The sequence below is a fragment of the Pipistrellus kuhlii genome, unplaced genomic scaffold, assembly GCF_014108245.1.
Source record: "Pipistrellus kuhlii isolate mPipKuh1 unplaced genomic scaffold, mPipKuh1.p scaffold_m20_p_26, whole genome shotgun sequence".
In the NCBI taxonomy this organism is placed as follows: Eukaryota; Metazoa; Chordata; class Mammalia; order Chiroptera; family Vespertilionidae; genus Pipistrellus; species Pipistrellus kuhlii.
In genome coordinates, this window is record NW_023425525.1 from 796,095 (window position 1) to 808,740 (window position 12,646).

General features: G+C 63.6%; 1 protein-coding gene across 2 annotated transcripts in view; it reads right to left on the bottom strand.

The window, feature by feature from the left end:
• GRB10 (growth factor receptor bound protein 10) overlaps nucleotides 1–12,646 on the bottom strand; it is an 89,186-nt gene that overhangs the window by 4,404 nt on the left and 72,136 nt on the right. For both annotated transcript variants that reach the window (XM_045587175.1, XM_045587174.1), the window contains 10 exons: nucleotides 9,227–9,383; nucleotides 8,600–8,715; nucleotides 7,837–7,905; nucleotides 6,598–6,735; nucleotides 5,535–5,645; nucleotides 5,119–5,217; nucleotides 2,380–2,460; nucleotides 1,698–1,814; nucleotides 997–1,063; nucleotides 416–503 (listed from right to left, as the gene is read on the bottom strand). In XM_045587175.1, the coding sequence (XP_045443131.1) occupies nucleotides 416–503; nucleotides 997–1,063; nucleotides 1,698–1,814; nucleotides 2,380–2,460; nucleotides 5,119–5,217; nucleotides 5,535–5,645; nucleotides 6,598–6,735; nucleotides 7,837–7,905; nucleotides 8,600–8,715; nucleotides 9,227–9,383 (1,043 nt within the window). The remainder of the gene's footprint in view (nucleotides 1–415; nucleotides 504–996; nucleotides 1,064–1,697; nucleotides 1,815–2,379; nucleotides 2,461–5,118; nucleotides 5,218–5,534; nucleotides 5,646–6,597; nucleotides 6,736–7,836; nucleotides 7,906–8,599; nucleotides 8,716–9,226; nucleotides 9,384–12,646) is intronic.

The following is a 12,646-nucleotide window of genomic DNA, read 5'->3' on the forward strand; positions in this document are numbered from 1 at the left end:
GCCCGAGGCTGCGGGTCTCAGGGCCCGCACGCCCCGGCCACGGTTCCTCCTCGCGCCGAGGGCCCAGCTCCCTGGCACCCAGGGCCCGGGCTCAGGGGAGGCCGCAGTGGGAACACCCGGTCTGTGGGGTGGGGAAGCCCTCCGAGGTGATGGCCAAAGGCGGCCTGGCCAGAGCTGGGGAGTGAGTGAGCTTGCAGGCCCGGGCCTTACTGATCAGAGTGGCTGCTTGTCTGGCCTGCTCCCGTCAGCACAGGCGGGCACGCAGACGGCAACCCTCCCTGGGGGACAGGCCTGTACAACCCACATGCCTGAGCGCCTTCGTCTGCTCAGCGAGGCTGTCGCTCTGCCTGTCCGGAGCGAGGCCTGGGCGGACCCCGCACCAGTGACGGCCCCCAGCACCTGCCCGCACGCTCACCCGTCCACCAGCCCCTGCTGCTTGATGATCCTGTGGGACTCCTCCCTGGAGATGCGGCCATGGAACCAGTGCTGGCTCTTGTGAATCACTGGAGGGACGGGTGGAGAGGGGGAGAGAGAGAGGGAGGGTGAGTCCCGGCCCTGTGTAGGGCTGCCCTGGGCACAGCCGTGTGGCTGGCAGGCCCCTTCCTGAGGCCGTGGACACCCTGGGTGGATGGGGTGGGGGGGGGGGCGGACACGCTGGGTGGACGGTGTGGGGGGAGCGGACACGCTGGGTGGATGGTGGGGGGGAGCGGACACCCTGGGTGGACAGTGTGGGGGAGGTGGACACCCTGGGTGGATGGTGTGGGGAGCGGACACGCTGGGTGGGCGGTGTGGGGGAGAGTGGACACCCTGGGTGGACAGTGTGGGGGGCAGTGGACACACTGGGTGGACGGTGTGGGGGGGAGTGGACACCCTGGGTGGACAGTGTGGGGGGGCGGACATGCTGGGTGGACGGTGTGGGGGGGGCGGACATGCTGGGTGGATGGGGTGGGGGTGGGGGGTGGGGGGCGGTTCCATTGCACACACAGCGGTCCATACCGGTGTTGAGGGAGGCATGAGCCAGGGGGCTATTGCCGCCCAGGGCACTCATCCTGGTGCTGCGTCTCTGTAAGGGAAACGCCATGTCAGTGCTGCCAGCAGCGGGCAGGCCGCCCACCCCATCCACGCTGCTCAGGGCGTCCTGCCAGGGGGACGGGGCCCGGCCGAGTGCCCGCGCCTGTCTGCCACGGAGAACGAAGGGCTGGGTCGGGGGTGAGGCAGAGCCGGAGCGCCGTGCAGGCCGTCCCCACAGCCCCGCCCGTTCCCCAGAGAGAGTGTGGGGGGTCGGACGGACCTCAGCAGAAACCACAGCCCACCCACCCCCGCTGGGGGCCCCCCGCACGCTGGCTCAGGAGCGCTGTGAACCAGGCTCAGCTTCTGCTCGGCTCCCTCTCTCTCTCCCCCTCTCCACCCGTCCCTCCAGTGATTCAGGGTCAGGAATGTGAAGGGTGGTTCAAGGCCCGGAGCGGTCGGCGTGGAGCCGCAAGGCGTGGGCTCTGTGGCCCGCACACCCAGGCCCTGACACTCCTCAGCAGGGACCAGACGCCCTTGCTCCTGTCCTGGTCCCTCCTGGGTGCCAGGGGGCAGGAGGCGGGCGCTGCGGATGGTAATGCCAATGCCACCTTCCCCCCTGGGGGCCAACAGCAGCGCCGCTGTGCGGGCAGCGAGGCAGGGGTCCCGCGGAGGGCTGTGTCTCTTACCCGCCAGGCGTGGCCCTCCTCCAGGGCCGCACTCTCAGCCTCGTCAGGGTTGTCGATCACTCTCCCGGTCTGTCCGGAGAAGTCCATGGCCACGAGGGAGTTCTCAGAGACACTGCGCTGTGGGGGCGGGGTGTGAACACAGGAGCTGCCGGGCGCTCGGCACCCAGCAGTCCTCCCAGCTCCGAGGCGCGCTGGGACTCGGCAGACAGATGGGCCTCGGCTCCCAGGGCTTTGGTCTCCTCAGACAGAAATGCCCCCTCGTGCGGGCACACGAGAGCAGGGACACAGGCTCCTCTGGGGGAGGGACAGTGCCAGGAAGGGCCACGGGCCCTGCAGACCGTGCAGTGGGAGGACGTGTCTGCCCCTCTGGGGAGGCGGCGTGTCCGAGAACCAGCGAAGGACCCCGTGGCATGGCCAAGGGCACCCAGGTCTCAGGCCGGAAGCAAAGGGGCGAGGGCAACCCTCAGGGAGCCCTGCGCCTGCCATCGAGCGGAGCATCCGCCAAACTGCCGGGGCTGCGGGGCGGGCGGAGGGCGGCGGCCTCTGGGCACGGGTGCGGGCAGGCTGCTTCTCGGGGACCACAGGCCTGTGCCCCCCCCCCCCCCCGTCTGCATGAGACATGGCGGCGGCTGTGCGAAGAGCTGGGGGGCGGCCTGGCCCGCAGGGCGGCAGGTCCACTTACCGCGGGCCCGGAGAGAGCGCTCAGGTAGGCTGGCTTTCTGTGGTTGGGGAGCCGATAGTTCTGGTAGAGGCTCATTCCATACTGCGGGCCAGAGCCAGAGGCAGAGTCAGCGCTGGTGTGGGGGGGGGAGAGGAGGGAGGGAGGGGAAGGGGAGAGTGGAGGGAGGAGGGGGAAGGGGAAAGGGGAAGGGGAAGGGGAGGAGGGAAAAGGGGAGAGTGGAGGGGGGAGGGGGAGGGGAGGGAGAGGAGAGGGGGAGGGGAGGGGGATGGAGGGGAGGAGGGGGAGAGTGGAGGGAGGAGGGGGAAGGGGAGGAGGGGAGGGGAGGAGGGAAAAGGGGAGAGTGGAGGGAGGAGGGGGAAGGGGAGTGGGAAGGGGAGGGGGAACGGGGGAGGGGGAAGGGTAGGGGGGAGGGGGGAGAGTGGAGGGAGGAGGGGGAAGGGGAGGAGGGGAGTGGGAAGGGGAGGGGGGAAGGGGGGAGAGGGAAGGGTAGGGGGGAGGGGGAGAGTGGAGGGAGGAGGGGGAAGGGGAGGAGGGGAGGGGAGGAGGGAAAAGGGGAGAGTGGAGGGAGGAGGGGAAGGGGAGGAGGGGAGGGGAGGAGGGAAAAGGGGAGAGTGGAGGGAGGAGGGGGAAGGGGAGGAGGGGAGGGGAGGAGGGAAAAGGGGAGAGTGGAGGGAGGAGGGGGAGGGGAGGAGGGGAGGGGAGGAGGGAAAAGGGGAGAGTGGAGGGAGGAGGGGGAAGGGGAAAGAGGGAGGAGAGTAGAGGGAGGAGGGGGAAGGGGAGTGGGAAGGGGAGGGGGAAGGGGATGAGGAGGGGGGAGAGGGAAGGGGAGGGGGAGAGTGGAGGGAGGAGGGGGAAGGGGACGAGGAGGGAGGAGGGGGAAGGGGAAGGGGAGGGAGGCCCCTCAGAGCCCTGCACGCCTGGTTCACTTTGCTTTTCCCAAAACAGGTCATACGTGTGCAGACCAAAAACATCACTCAAGTACGGAGAACCGCACCGTCTCCCCACCTCTGCTCACAGCATGGCTGCTCTGCTCTCCCCAATGCCTCCTTCTCCGCCTCCAGCCCCTACACCAGTGGATCCCAGTGTGAGGCGCACATCCCAGGGGGGCAACCGAACTTTTTAAAAAAATATATATTTTATTGATTTTTTACAGAGAGGAAGGGAGAGGGATAAAGAGCTAGAAACATCGATGAGAGAGAAACATCGAGCAGCTGCCTCTTGCATACCAGCTACTGGGGATGTGGCCTTGACGGGAATCGAACCCGGGACCCTTCAGTCCTCAGGCCGACGCTCTATCCACTGAGCCAAACTGGTTTCAGCCAACCCAAGTTTTAAGGAGGGCAATTCCAGGGTAAGTTATTCACAGTGATTTTTTTTGCATTCTTATGGTTCTAGGGGCCTCATAAACAGTATGTAAATATATACTGTGGCATATTTATGCCTGTGTTTTGAAACTTTGCTGTTTTTCCATTTCACTTCATATTGTTTTTAAACAAGTTCTCCCCTGTCCTTTGTTCTCGCACTTTTCTCTCACGGGGGCCGTGCTCTTGGGAAGCGTGTGCGACCACACTCCTGGCCTCTCAGGGTTCCTCCCGTGAGCAGGCTCGCCCTCGGAATAGCCAGGATTGAGTGTCAGGGGCACGGGGATTTCAGGTGCTGAGGGGGCGTGGGCAAAGAGGGGGAGCACAGAGGTCTGCCCCCTTCCCAGTGCCTGCTCTGAGCACACTGCTCCTGGCTCTTTGCTGAAGTTCCCTCTGTCTCCACAGGGGGACCCCGCGAGCTGCTCCTGCCCTGCGCTGCAGCGCGCCTGTGGCTGGGGGTGGGCGCCAGGAAACTCTCCCTGCAGGCCTGGAAGGCGTGAGCCCCCCACCTCAGCACCGCCTTCCTAGGCAACAGTAAAACATCACTGTAGACCCTCTTTGTCCCATCCGGGCAAACATCACACCCCGGCTTCTGGGGCAGAGGCGCGGAGCCGTGCGCTCCTGGGCGTCTCGAGGGGAGTCTGTGCCCAACTCCGCTGCGCCTGCTTCTCCAGGCGGCTGCACCCCGAGTCTGTGCAGCTGCAAGCGGCAGTGGGGCTGGGGGCTTAGTGACGGGATTCCTGGACCACGCCCTGTGCTGGCACCAGGTCAGCGAGCAAACTCCCCTCCAGATCCTGCTCCCCCAAGTTCCCCCTGATCATCTAACTCGAGAGGGCTTTGTGAGCACAGGGCTGGGAGACACGGGCCCCAGGGGGATGGAAGCTGAGGGGGGTCCCCACCCCAGGCGCGCTGTGGCCTCTCTGAGAAGCTGCTGTCGGGGGTACGATTCCCAGCCCCTCAACTTCCTTCAGAGCTTGCTGCCTGGCGGCACCCCCTGCCCTGGCCACCACTCGGTGTGCTGCCGAGTCCCTGTGCCTGGGGACCCCCACCCTCGGGCAGGGAGTCTGAGAGTTGCCGAGAAAGCAGTTCACCCTGCTGCGAGCTCCGTGTGCCGGACTCCGGGTCCTTCTCTCTCCCCCCTCTCCCCCCATCCCTCTCCCCCGACCCTGGCCCCCTCTGCCCCCACACCCGGCACTCACGTCGGCTCACTGGACGGGGTACCAGGGCACCGAGCGGGGAGATGAGGGATGCTGCTGTCCCGCATGGCCGGCCCAGGTCAGCCCCTGGCTCTGCCCTCCCCCGGAGCCTCCGGGAGAAGCTCCCGAACCCCGTGGGCAGGAGGGCGGCAAGCCGGGGCGGACGGACAGGACGCACGTACCTTGAGCAGGCGGAAAGCGGTGATCCAGCAGAGGCGGCCCTGCTCGTCCTCTGCGCACAGCACCCGCAGCTCCTTTGTCTCCTGCAGCACTTTGTTTGGCTTTTAAAGGAGGTAAAGGAAGACGTGGTGAGTGTCCACAGCCAATCAGAAGCCCGCCTCAGCCTCCGGCAGGATGGGAGCGACACTCACACAGATTGGCTGGGCGCCCCACAGGGGCCCTGAACCACCACGCCTTCCCCGGGGCCGCCGAGCTCCTCAAGGACGGACCCCTCCTAACGCCAGGAAAGCTTTCCACACGGATGAGGCGCCCCAGAGTGAAACCAGGCTGCTGGCTTCAGAGAGAAGCAGCAAGCAAGGAAGCCGCACAGCCTGAATTCCGAAGTGGCCAGCGGAGGCGGCTGCAGGCCGGGCCGTACCTTGAGGCAGAAGCCGAACTCCGTGGGGGTGTGGTACTGCTTCTTGCCGGAGATCACCGTGAAGACGCTGCAGTCCTCCAGGTCGGCCATCAGCTGCAAGTGCCTGGGCTCCTGTGAGGCAGAGGCAGCCGTTAACCAGGACCGGCTGTTCCTGTCCTGGCCGACAGAGGGCAGGCTGCGCGCCTCCCGCAGACATTCCACAGGGCAGCCACGTGCAAGAGAATCCCTAAGTTAAAACCAGCCGCCCCGCCCCCACTAGAAAGCCCTCCCCGTTCCTAGACAGAAGACTGTGGGAATGCATTGGCACTCTGCCAAGTCAGAGCCCCAGAACCAAATATTCACAGTGCAAAGGGGCGTGGGGGTGGGGGGACTCCGAGCCCAAAGGTCAGAGTTAAGAGCACAGGCTCCAAGGCAGGTCCCATGCACTCCCTGTGTGTCAGACTCCACCATGCCTGCAGCTCCCACAGCTCACCTTCCGGCCCCATCCTCCCCCAGCTCTGCCTCCAGCTCCGGGCACACAGGCCCTAGGCTCTGTCTCCGAGGAGGGGAGGGAGCCAGACACCAGAGCTAGGCGCGGGGAAAGTGACTGCCCGTCTCATCTCCATCTCATCTCCATCAGAGGCAGCGGAAGGAGGCCTGCCACCCACTGCCTTCTCTCTGGCTCCCCGGCCCCCATCCCCCGACACCCCTGGAGCAGCAGGAAATCGGGCTGGTGCTTAACACCCTCACCTGCCCTCTTCCCAGGGGGGATACATGCAAAACGGCACTTATTCCTTCAAATATCTGTAACGGCACTCAGACGGAGCGAGTCCTCGGCCTGCAGCTGGCTGAGCCTGAGGTGGGAGGGGTGCAGCCTGCAGGTTCTAGCCTGCGTGGTCCCCCGCTGTCTCAGCCAGTGCACAGGGAGCCAGGAGCTCCAAGGGACCCCGGGAGCAGGCAGAGGGAGGCCCCGCCCCCTCTGCAGCGCCGGCCTGCCTGCCTGCCTGCCTGCCGGCCTGCAGTGGCGTGGCCGGCGTGCCCGTGGCGTGGCTGGCGTGCCGTGGTGTGCCGGAGGGGAGCTCACCTTGGAGGAGCCCTTGGTGGAGCAGTAGAGCCCCGAGCGGCGCAGGCACAGGTACATCTTCTTCCAGGACTTCCGCCCCAGCTCCTTCACCTGCAGGAAGCCCTGGATCTCGGGGCAGCTGCTGGTGTTCAGGAAGTTCTGTCAAAGCGGATGTGGAGTCAGGGGATTGGGTACGGTTACAGAGGCGCCATCAGCTTCTGACATCCTAACGCTCTCTGAACGACTGAAGCACTGTTTCTGAGACCTTTCAAATGATAAACTCCCTCTTCAAATCCTCACCGTCTGTCTGACTGGCGTGGACGGCCAGCGTCCACGTTTCCGTGGACCTTGACTGCAGCTGGAGCTCAGGCCCCCGTTTCCTGTGTTCCCGCCTCCGCCAGGTCTGCCAGCAGCCCCCCCCCACGCCAGCACCGGCGGGAAGAGCGCATCTGCACACCAGCTCTCCCCAGACCCCTGGGCGACAGCCCGGCGCCCAGTGACCTCCTCCCGAGAGGCCCGGCTGCTGGGGGTGCAGCCGGGAGGGACCGGACTGAGTGGGGACACGTGGCCAACCCTCCTGGAGCCACTGCAGATCAGGCGGTAAAGCAGCCATCAGCCTCTGGGCCTTGCTGTGCTGGGGCCATAGGGCCTGGGGAGAGGCCTGCAAAGGGCTCCCAGGCTCCGAGGCTCCTCGGGGGGGGGGGGGGGGGGGGGGGCTGAGACGCCGGTGGTGACCAACCAGCAGAAAAAGAGGGCTGGGGGCTGCATCCCCCGCCCCCTCCCCCGGCTCCTTACACTGGGTGGGGCGGCAGCAGGGCCGCCTGCGTGCACAGGTCCCTGGCACGTGCACGTTGCACATGCATTTAGGGGCAGCAGTGTCCCCTCTTCTGCTCCCGCCCTCCCTGGAGCAGCACAAGCCTCCTGAGGCAGTGCTCCCTCCCGCTGCAGGGGAGCGGAGGCCCGCTCTTTACCAAGCAGGACCCCTAGCTGAGCATGCCAGGGGCTCCGGGATGGGCTGAGGCCTCGGCCTCCCTCCTGCCTTGCCCCTTCCAAGCCACAGCAAGTGTCCCGCCCCAGGGACTTTTCACGCTGGAGGAGCTGCCCCCAGCGGACTGCCCAGGTCAGCATGTGTTCTCTAAACTCCATTAAGAACTGAGGCTGATCCATGGTTAAGAATGAAATTGCTCCAAGTTTTTGCGAGGCTGGGGCAGCTCCAGGGAGGACTCCGGTCTGGGACCCTGAGGCCCACTGGCCCTGTACCTGCAGCATCTGGTTCTGACCCCCGTTGGACTGCTGGCACCAGGTGACCATCTGGTCCGGGAAGAAGTTCTGAGGAGCGGAGACAGACGCGCAGTCAGTGTGAGGCGGGGAGCGCAGCTCACAGGTGTGCAGGGTGGCCCTGCGCTGTGCATGCTTCTGTCCCCGGGCCCGCGGAGCGCCTAATGCTCTGTGCCTGCCGGGCCGCTCAGGAACGTGCGCTCACGCCTCGGGGCACCGACCAAGTCACGGCATGAGCCACGCCACTCCGGAAGCTCAGAGAGGAGTGGCCAGCATGCACAGCCTGCTTGGGGGCCCATTTCTTACTTCTGTGTGAAGAGCAATGAAGCTCCGGAGCCCCCTCTGCACATTGCACCGGCCCAAGCCCAAGGCCTGTCCTGGCATTTCACCAGACAAGCACTACCCCCTCATCCCCCCAAAACAGAAAAGCCAAGATGAACCAGGAGACCAGTCAACACGCCTGGATATCAACTTCCCTACTCGCCCTTCCCAGACCATCACAAGGCGACATCTGCTACTTGGGGGAATAAGCTCTCATTCTGCTGAGTCTCGGGCCAACCTGCTCAGGCAGAGCCCGCGCTCCTAATCCCCCTTCCTGCGGAGAAGGCACCGAGGGAAGGGCTTCGCTCCCCTGCAGCCCAGGCCCTGCCCGCTGCCCGCTGCCCGCTGCCCCGGGTCCCGCAATGCTCTGCTCTGCTCCCATGAAACCCCGAGTTCCAGCCCAGGCTGAGGCGGCGGGACTCACGTTGGGGTTCTTGAAGAACTCGTATTTGCCATAATTCTTCCTGAACAGAAACTTGCTCTCGCCGGCCATGGTGCTGTCCACCTGGGCCACCAGCTCATGGTCTTCCACACACCGCTCTGGGGAGGAGCATCTCGGATGAGGAGGGAGGGAGGACTCGCAGGGCCCTAGGGCAGCTCTGCATACAGCCACGCCACCTGGCCGGCTTCCCTGCCTCGGACAAGGCGAGCGAGCGAGCGCAGGGTGGCCGGAGCTCCATGCCCATCTCCCTCGAAGCCCTGCCGCGTGCAGGGGCGGTGAGACATGGACAGGAGGGCTTCCTCTCTGAGCGGCGTGGCCACTGAGCGAGGAGAGTCACCACCTCCCAGCAAAGGCTGTGCCTCGGGTCAGAGGTGCCCGCTCTTGTGGAGCAGCAGCCACCACAGCTGGAGCCACGCAGACAGCAGAGCACGGCCAGGGCGTGTGGGGGAGAGGGCAGGGCAGGAGGAGCAGAGGGTGCCCTCCTGGTCTGAGGTCCCCAGTGCCTGCCCCGGGAGAGGGCACGGGAGGGAGAGAGAGGAGGCGGGGGACACGGCGCTGTGCAGCTGGTGGGGGGGTGGCTGCAGGCGGAGCCGCAGGCGCTGCCCTTACCGATCCCCAGGTGAGGGTGGTACTCCACCAGGGACCAAGTGTTGTCGTCCACACAGTGAGTGCGGTACACCAGCAGCTGGCACAGGTCCCGGGACTTCATGTCCACTGGAATCTCCACCACTTTGCATGTCCCGTCCTCACCAAAGATTTTAACATCCTGCAAAGACAGGGGCGCTCACAGTAAGTGACTGGGCATCTGCCTGTTGGTTTTGTTTTCACTGTTAAGACTTTTATCATCCAAACTTCTGGCGAAGGAAAGCTAATGCCACGGAGTGTGTCTCTGTCTAGGAGCCCGTGTCAGGTGCTGCAGCCCGGGAGCCACCACGGCATCCAGCCGTTTCTGAAGAGACAGAGCAGGCCGTCTGAAAAAGCTAAGTCTGTTTTTAAGTGAGGTACAGAAAAGGAAAAGGAAACTTAAAAGGTGGATTTTTAAAATATATATTTTATTGATTTTACACAGAGGGAATTGAGAGGGACAGAGAGTTAGAAACATCGATGAGAGAAACATCGACCAGCTGCCTCTTGAACACCCCCCCCTGGGGATGTGCCCGCAACCAAGGCACATGCCTTTGACCGGAATCAAACCCGGGACCTTTCAGTCCGCAGGCCGACGCTCTATCCACTGAGCCAAACCAGTCCCGGCAAAAGGTGAATTTTTAAGAAATAAAAACTGAACAAAATAAAACAGAAAAAGTAAGGCCCGAGGTGCTCCAACATACGTATAACTGTCCAGCCCAGCAGCTTGTCTGTGGAGTGTCGCCCGGCTCCTGCCCACCACCTCCCCCTGCCCCCTGGCCTCGTCACCCCTGCCCCGAGAGCCAGGAGCCCAACAGGACACGACCACGGCCAGGCCGGAGGGACACAGGGCTTCCCCGGGTGCCATCTTGAAGCAGGAGGACGCCGGTGGCCCGAGTGTGGCACTTCACGGTGCAGCCAATTGAAAAAGCAGATGCCGCTGCCACAGCAGAATCCCTGCTCCTGTGCTCCACTGCCCTTGCTGCCCGGGGCCCAGCACACCCGCCCCCACCTTTTCACACCTCATGTCCATTAAGGCTTCGGAACAAGCTGATATCGATTAGTATCGATACACTGAAATGAAATACTGAAAAGAAGGGTGTAGTAGAAACAGTCACAAACGCTTTGGCCTCATCCCCTGCAAACGACGGTAACTGCCCAAAGCCATCCTGACGAAGGGCCCCAGGGAAGACGGGAGGCTGGGAAATGTACTCTGTCCAGCAGCACACCCTCAGCCTCTCGGGGAACTTGAGCTGCTGGAAAAAATCTCCCCCCAGCAGCCTGGAAAGAGCAGCCAGAGGAACAAGATGGCATTTTAATACTTGCTGCCTCCTGAAAGGGAGTCTGTCCCTGGCCTCCCGCACCGCCTGTGGGCTGGGCTCTCCGCTGGCCCACCAATCCTGGCCCTGGGGAGCGGTGGGCAGGCTGTCTCCAGGCAGGCAGTGTGCTGCCCAGGCTCCTGGGCTTAGTCCTCCAGGTGGTAAATCAAGCCAGCAGGGCAGCCAATCAGGTCCCTCCCTAGGCCTCTGCACCCGCCCCCTGGCTCCCACTCCATGGAGGCTGAGGGGCCTGCAGAGGTGGAGGGGCCGCTCCCAGAGAACCCGAGCTCAGACCAGAATGCCAGGAGTGAGCGCGGGGCGTGCTCTGGGCCCTGCCCTTGGCCGATCTCTCAGAGACCGGCGCCCTGGGCCTCGTGCCCCGTGGCAGCTTCAGGTCCCCCCGCACTGGCCAGGGCTCTGCCCGGTCACCTTTCTCCCGCTTCCCTGACCCCAGAGCGCACTCTGCCTGGTGTTTACTTCTACGACAGGCCTCTGGCAGGAGAGGGCTGAGCGGGACCAAGGCCCGCTGTCCCAACCCCCACCGCTCCTGGCCAGGAAGGAGTTAAGCTCACTCAGCCCTGAGCTCCCAGAGGGGGAGGGGGAGGGGGAGGCTGCGGGCCTGGGGACCACCCTCCAGGTGGGCGGTCACCCTCAGCCTGCTACCTCTCAGCCACCCCCCATTTCAGAAACCCGGGGCCCTGGAGCAGGGCTCTGCAGCCTGCTTTCAACCCACATTAACTTTCAAAGGAATTCACCCAGGTCCATCTTCTTCCAGAAGTTACATTTCACTTAGCGGGACTTACACTTTTATAAAACACATTACATATTCAAACACAGCTGACAGGATGGACTCTATAAAAATAAAACTTTTAAAATGAAGAAAATACTCTTTGGACTCTACGTAAAAACTTTTTTTAAAACTGCCTTCACATAAAAGAAAAACAAATTAAAAAATGCAAACAAGGTCATATAATTCCTTATTGTGTAATAATAATGTGCTAACTGTATTACAGGCCATGGCCTCTGCTCAGATCATCTTTTCAAATACAAAACCAGCGTATTCCTAATTTTCCTTCTTTCCTAACTTCCTATGAGAATCACCTGTGATTACAATGAATGTTATTTTTTCTCCAAATTCAAATAATGCTGAAGTGTGGTTGCACCTAGGAACCCTTTATCATTTTCCTGCCCAAACTGGCCCTGGGGCTTTTTACCTCTTCTCCCCCCACCCACACACACTCTCCTCCAGCTCTCTCCTGACCCCCTGCTGTGCCAGGCCACCTCGGTCTATATATAGTCTGGGTATTAAAGCTGAGACGTGCTTTGTCACAGGGCCATGTACTGATTCCCAGAGCGGGCTGGGCTGGGACCGCCCGGGGGCAGGGGGGCGGGCCTGCTGCGGTCTGTGGCCCAGACAGACAAAGGGACGCATGGTCCAGCCACAAGACCTGGAACCCGCGCCGCCTGCCCGGTCCCTGATGGCAGGACACATCTGACAGAAACCTAGAAAGCCGCTGCCCGGACCAGCAGCTTCAAGTGGGCGCTGAGACAGGGTTTCTGACAACTACACAGGAAACGCACGGAGCAGGCGGCCACGGGCCACCATGCTGCTAAAGCCACAAGTTCTAGAGGGAGCGTGCGCCCCAGCCACGGGCTCATTGTGGAAGCAACCAGAGGGGCCCCGGGCTTCGGTGCCCGCCCGGGAGGGCTGCTGGGCAGGCTGCACCGCGAGGCTGCACAGGGCGGCCCGGCACGGCTCTCGGCGAGCTGGGGCAGGTCTTGGCAGGGCGCCCTTTCCCCGGGGTGACTTGTCCGGGGAGCAGAGGCCCAGGTGACGTTGGGAGGGAGGGAAGACGAGGAGGGCAGACTCCCAGTGCCAGCCCGCCTCAGCGGCTGCCTGGCTGTGTGACCTCAGGCAGCTGACGGACGGACGGAGCCGGACGGAGCCGGGCCTCCATGCCCTGGGGCTGCTGGGAGAGCCAGAAATGACTGGGAAGCACAGAGCTCCACGGGTGGGACCTGCGGAGGCTCCATGCGAACAGCTGCAGGAGCCGGGCTGAGTGACCCCGCTGCTCTGTGCCTCAGC